The sequence below is a fragment of the Saccoglossus kowalevskii genome, chromosome 18 (genome assembly GCF_978046115.1).
Source record: "Saccoglossus kowalevskii chromosome 18, keSacKowa6.1, whole genome shotgun sequence".
Classification (NCBI taxonomy): Eukaryota; Metazoa; Hemichordata; class Enteropneusta; family Harrimaniidae; genus Saccoglossus; species Saccoglossus kowalevskii.
Window position 1 is genome coordinate 7,608,510 of NC_140658.1, and position 6,814 is coordinate 7,615,323.

The following is a 6,814-nucleotide window of genomic DNA, read 5'->3' on the forward strand; positions in this document are numbered from 1 at the left end:
ATAGGTTCGATAATTTTAGTATATTGAATCAAACAATACAAATGTTACTCAAAATAACACCGACATATTCAAATACACCTTTGTTAATTGGCCTTTAAAACGAAGTATCTTCTTAACGTAGATTAGTAAAATCATTTTCTGAATTGTGAGCTGCAAATACAATAATAGTTTCTACTCCCATATTGCTTTGCTGCTTCCGCTGTTGACGTCGGGCTCGAAAATCAAATTGTATTTTTCTTCGCTCAGTAATTGTACGAAAGAAGTGTTATGAAAACCCTGAAAAGAAAGTTTCCACGAACGACAGTCAGGACGTCCATGCGTAAAATGATGTCAGAGAAAGCCGGCGCTCCCATACATTTGAACAAGAATGTTGAATTATTGGTAAGGACAGTGCCGTTTAGAAGAACGTAAATTATAAACAACGTTCCGATAGTGTCGAATCCCCGGTCTATGCGACTTCTCAGGACTGTGGGGGCCGAATGATCAACGGAAGGAGGCCAACCTACAGGACTGTACTCAGGGCTAGGTAGTGGCAAAATCTATACGCATATTTATACCAAAGTACCATTTCATCACTGTTTATTCCAAATAAAACAGTTACCGTATTTGCTCTATTAGAAGAGCATCTCCAGTAGAAGCACATGTAAGCCAATTCACTGATGAATGTACACCCTCTTCTATTCTGTGTTAAATCTTTGTTTAAATGTTGATTGCCTTGTTTAATTGCCAGGCTGATATATGTATGGATCTGACTGTGGTGGAGATATTCGCTCATAAGTATACCAAATCGGAAAAATATTACCGATATTTATACCTATCTTGACCAGAAATAAGACAATACTTATACCTAAAACCCAAAAAACGAGACCCATTTCAGGGGCACATCCCCATTAGGCAAGTTCTATGAAAATTCATTGTCTATTCTTGTTTGTGATTGATCCTGGGGATCGTGACGTAGCTCTGTCTTTTGGAATAGGTTGTACTTAGGTTGTAGTGAGAATTGCATCTTATGACATCAGTTTACAGTATAGGTACAGGTATTTAGAAGCTAACCTGACAAAATATTTCTCCTAGACATACCTCATGTACATGAAATTTATACAGAGGCTGGCAGAAAAGACAGACGAGGTTGCGCGTGAGAATAAAGAGACTGTTATTACAGAAGAACATGTGAACAAAGTCATGAAGGTATGTATGCATAACAGTTTCAGTGGATTATTTGTGGGAAAGTGTAAAGATATTGAATTAGATGTTCTTGACTTGATTACCCCTGTTTCCCTTCTACTGAAAATAGACTACAGTGCATTTGGTATAGGATTTCTGTTCCACCCACTATAAATTTGGCATAAATCGACCTTTATTTTTTGACAAATAACCAATCATGTAAGACATGATGTTAGTCACTTGAATAATTGATAAATTACATGCCCATATTTGTCTATTGAATGATTCAAACGCCATAGAATCATGTAGGCATTTGGTCTTGTTGTTACATTTTCTAAGTCGCAGTGAATAAATATACAATTACTGTAGCTGTGTTGAGATTGTTGTCAGTAGATACGGTAGATAAAACTCTTTTAAACCAGAATCTTGTGAGTAAATATTATTCATTGGCTCCTTATCAGTGATAGGATGTTTTCTAATCAGCAGACGAATGAACTTCCCCCAGATGGCAAAACATACATTTCTAGAATACCCGACAGACATTCAAAATGAAAACGAACTTTCCACCCTGCTAATATTAAACTTTCCGCTCATTGTGTGGTACATGTATGTATATATGCGTTTGAATGAGTGACGTAAATATATAATTTACTCTTGAAAAATGTGACCAATCAACGTGCCATGTTCAATTTCACAGCACAGATTAATCATATACTAGAGTCTATTTCCAGTAGCGAAGCAGAAAAAAGTAGAGGAAGCTGGTGTATGACTTGATGTTCAATGACAAGGAATTACAAATTTATATATACAATGTAGTAAAATCTGTGTGTGTGTGATGTGTTGACTCAGGAACACACAAAACATCAAAGAAACAAGAGAGCTTTCAAGTTTAACTTCTTGTTTATTCCGCCATTCTCAGTTACACCAACGACGCACTTTTTACATATCAACACACTTGATCAGGTGATCAGGTGACATATCACACCATTACAAAAGTATGTATTCTGACGCATGCAATAAAGTAGTCCCAAAAATGTCAGTGTGTTTACCAAGGTAATGAATTGTCCCACATAGAACTGTATGTGGACATGAATTCTTTCAAGTACTCTAAAATCATTTATTTTCACTGAATTTCAGTGAAATTAAAAACTATTGAATAATTGTTCTTTATCCTCACAGGGAGTCCTGAAGAGTTGTCAAGGATGAGTGACACATGAGACAGGCTGTCAGGAATCCAACAGAACATTGTACATATGGGTCAGGCTGTCAAGAATCCAACAGAACATTGTACATATGGACTTTTCCAAAACAATTCAAGATGTAAAACAATAAGCCACACTCTCTACTGCCTTTGTTGTGGTTGAAGGATTATATTTTTTCATTTACAGTTTTAAACTTTACTTCTTTGAGTACTGAACATAAAGATTTGTTTTTATTAAGTTTTATCATTCAGTGATGTAGATTTGTTTTCACGGAACTGGAAAAAATGGAAATGTAGGTGATCCCTTAAAAGTACCCAGTATTCTTAGTAGGTGGTTGTTTTGACTAGCTACCAACTCTTTTTAACATCATTGAGCATAGCAAACACTAAAATAATACTGTAAATCTTTTATGTCATTGATTTGAATACCTTGTGACTCTTGTGTCTTTAAAGTGTGGTGGTCGTCGCGCCGCACCGCGCATATATGACATTTGTGTTGATAAACATTGATTTTCTCGTGATTCAATGATTCTTGTAATGAAAACTTGACCCAAGTGTAACATGCACTAATTAGCACCTGTGACTTCTTCGATACCATCCATTCACCAAAGAAATTACCTAGTTAAAGCATGTTAATGTCTCAGTTTTTACTCGTTGGTCTGCACTAGTCGAAATCTCCGTCTTTGTTCATGTGAGTACCATATCTCAAGCATGCGTGGTGCCTTTTAAGTTCCCTGTAGAATATTCATTTACATGAAATTAAAGCAATTTACCATAATTGAAATATTGTCTTTCTTAGTATAATACTTCATTTTCCCCATTCATGTGATTTTAAAAACATAAGTACCGGTAGAATATTCATTAAATGCAGAAAATTGGAGATTATCTCACAAAATGCAAAAAACTGAGTGAGACAGCCATTTTAGCGATATTTTGGTAAACGTATGTGACCAATTTAAAATGTTATGGTGCTTGATCAATGTTTTTAGAGAATTGTTGATTTACATTGCAGCACGTTTATAGAGTTTTATCAAAGGGGAGTGGCTGAGAAGTATGTATACGACTTCATGCCCCTGTCGATACCTCAAGTCAGACCGAAAAAACACAATAGAATTTTTGGGAGCTATCCAACAACCTGTGACTGTACCATGGTTACATATTTAAGTTGGGAGAGAAAAACAGAGAAATGTTGACAGCGTTTTGCATCTCTGGTTTACTTCCCGCTATCTGACATTGCTGGGTCCTTGTGCAATTTACTTAATTATGACCAAAAGTGTATTTATATTCAGCAATTGGTTATGTTGCCAATGCACAGTGCTGAAAGAAAGTTCATAAATACAAAAGATGTAATTTACACTTCATAATTTGCTCATGAATAATTTAATGCTTAACATTGATACTTCCCCCCCCCCAGAAACCTCCATCATAATACAATAGCCCACTCGATAAAGGCTCAAGCTGCTGTGGTAATGGGAGTCTTTGCAGTTACCCTGCCTGTATGTATGTGTGTGTCCTCCGTTCCACTGATATCTCAAGAACCGTATTTTGGTTTTTAATGAAACTTGGTGTATACCGTAGATGCTCTGGGCTAATGCGCAGATTTGATTAGGTTTTGGTTGAATTCCATGCATATTAATTACCTGATTTGCATGATAATTAGCTAATCTTTAGCTGTTCCTTGACTCTTCCACTGATATCTAAAGAGCAATTCATTAGATTTTGATGAAACTTTGCACACAGATGCTCCAAACTAATGCGCAGATTTGATTAGTTTTGGGTAAAAATCCATGCTTATAATTAACCTAATTTGCATAATTAATAAATTTTCAGCTTTTGATATTTCAAGTACTATTACTTTTCAATGAAACTTGTTACATAGATGCTCTGGAACAATCCAAAGACCTGATTAATTTTAAGTAAAAATGTATATTAATCAACTAATTTGCATAATTAGTTAATTTTTGGCGTTTACACTGATATCGCAAGTACTAATTATCCCATTTCAATGAATCTTGGTACATAGATTTTCTAGGACTATACACAGACCTGATTAGTTTTGGGTTAAAATCAGTGCATATTAATTACCTAATTTGCATAATTAACCAATTTTCAGCTTTTATACTAATATCACATGTACCGGTACTAATTATTCCATTTCAATGAAACTTGGTACATTGATGTCCCAGAACAATGCACAGACCTACTCAGTTTTGATTTATAATCAGATCATATTAATTACCTAATTTGCATAATAAATCATAATTTTGGTTATCACATTTAAATGAAACTTCGTACATGATCTAATTAGTTTTAGGTTTATATACATCTATAATAATTACCTAATAATTTATTTTCCACTAATTTAATCATCACATTATAATGAAACTTTGTAAATGTGCACCCTGAAACAATATAAATCTATGCATAGTAATTGCTTAATTTGTATAATAATTCATTTGGTTCATTGAGGTAATCCAGACATGATTAGTTTAATGTTTATAAACATGCATATTGATTATCTATTATTAGCCCATTTAAAAAAAATCAGATTTAAATTGAATTCATCACAGAGGTGCTCTGGAATAAATTATACTAAAGACCATGGATGAAAAATCAAATGTATTTACTGTATGTATTATAAATCTTGATAATGGAATCACATTTTTCTCATGTTATGCATCTCAAATAGCAGACAAAAATTAGTTGCCAAGCTTCTCGTTTGAAAAGCAAATCTTAAATTTTGAATTAATTTGAATGCGTCTCCAATATTAATATTCTCAGCACACGGGAGTTCTTTCTAGGCTTTCTTTGATTTTAATATATGGAGAAGAACTCTATCTTTTCAACTCCAAATGTTTTGTAACGAAAGCTGCTCAGTCCAAACCAAGATGCAAGGTCTGATTTACATTAGTGATTAACAGTTACAGTGACCCCTCGCTAATTCACAGGTGTCGGGATCCAAGCAAAAACTGCAACTCACCTGGGGTCAAGACTTACGGAGGGACATCGTGAAATGGGATTCAATAGAGAAAAAGCACATTTACACACATGGGTTTATTTATAGTATGTTTTCTTCATGAAAACATCACAGCTTTATTGATGTCATTATTGTCAGATTTTACACAGTTTCTGTTCAATCTCCTCTTGGTCAACTTCGAAAAATAAATTTTCTCAGCTATTCATTCTTTACCCATGAATAGTGGACTCTCCAATTGCTAGATCACCTGTAACCCTTGACTTGCTTTTATTTTTTGTGACAGTCAAATGCTGCGAGTTTTTATTGTACGAACAGACTCGGTAGTTTTCTCAATGCTGCTCAGTTGACAACTAGAGATCAGAGTGATGATTCATCTTGATGTAGCGAGCTATATGGAGCTATATCAAGGGGGGGGGGGGGTATGCAAATATGTTCCTGTTGACTCATTCACTCAGGCCGCTGTCACCCTTTGTATCTTAGTAATTGATGGACAGTAGGTGTTAAGTTGGCCTCCAGCCCTTTAATGGCCGAATAAATACACGATGCAATGAAACATTAGTTATTTCACTTTGAACCTGTCAGCAATTTATTTGGGAGCCATTCAACTACCCGCAACTTTGCTGAAACAATGTAGATAAGACAATGTCGGTTTAAAAAATATATGTCAGTTATCTGAAGCAATTGCACTTGGCGTATGAATACACTGTGGCCAGTTTGCAATTAGCGTAAAAACAAAAATAAACTAATAGCAAGAACAATAAGTCACATGATCAAATGTGGTATAAATATTTATGGACAAGACAACGTATAATTTTTAGTTTGGAAATCCCAGACAAAGTTACCAATTCTCGCCAGATGGCATCAACATTCATTTGAGAGAATTACTCTGAATGCTTTTTCTCATCACAATTCGATGTTAATTGAAATTGCAACATAATAAAATGGCAGCCATTTCTACAAAGAACTTTGTTATGAAAATGTATAAACTCAGAAAGTAAAAGTAAGTTTGTATTTATTCCTTAAATACATGTACAAACAATCTCTGGTATCTCAAATAGTGTCTACGTTTTGCTGGAAAAGAAGGGTTGCAAAAATACAGAAAAGATGATGAGGCAAAGTATAAGTATAACCATTTTTCTGTCAACTCGCCAAATTATGAAAATAAATTTGCCCAATTGACACCAGTGTACCCGGTTATTATATTAATTTGCATAATTATATAATTGTCTATAGTTCAGTTAAAAGTCAATACATTACAAACGACTGAAAACATTTTTTCAAATATACATATTTGTAGTGTAGCCTCCCTGTGCAATCAAATTCACCGATGGTAATCAACAATAACCCCCCCCCCCCCAAAAAAAAACTGCTTTTGTTGCAATGATGCATGTACATTTTTTGTGAAAGGTGACATAAGGCTCAAAGGATTTATCTTCAATTGTTTTATGAAGAACAATCCAATTCTTGACACT

General features: G+C 34.5%; 1 protein-coding gene across 1 annotated transcript; it reads left to right on the plus strand.

Annotated features, from left to right (window-relative positions):
• Nucleotides 1-173: 173 nt before the first annotated feature.
• LOC100367737 (centromere protein W-like) lies at nt 174-3,149 on the plus strand. The gene is made up of 3 exons (XM_002738532.4): nt 174-381; nt 1,075-1,188; nt 2,344-3,149. Exons 1-3 carry the CDS (start codon nt 268-270, stop codon nt 2,368-2,370), a joined length of 255 nt encoding a protein of 84 aa, XP_002738578.1. The 5' UTR covers nt 174-267; the 3' UTR covers nt 2,371-3,149.
• Nucleotides 3,150-6,814: the final 3,665 nt, after the last annotated feature.

Bases quoted from the DNA above. Each gene is read 5' to 3' on its own strand.
- LOC100367737 (XM_002738532.4), top strand. From the start codon at position 268: ATGAAAACCCTGAAAAGAAAGTTTCCACGAACGACAGTCAGGACGTCC. The intron at 382-1,074 runs GTAAGGACAGTG...TATTTCTCCTAG, and splicing joins ACAAGAATGTTGAATTATTG to ACATACCTCATGTACATGAA. The intron at 1,189-2,343 runs GTATGTATGCAT...TTATCCTCACAG, and splicing joins ATGTGAACAAAGTCATGAAG to GGAGTCCTGAAGAGTTGTCA.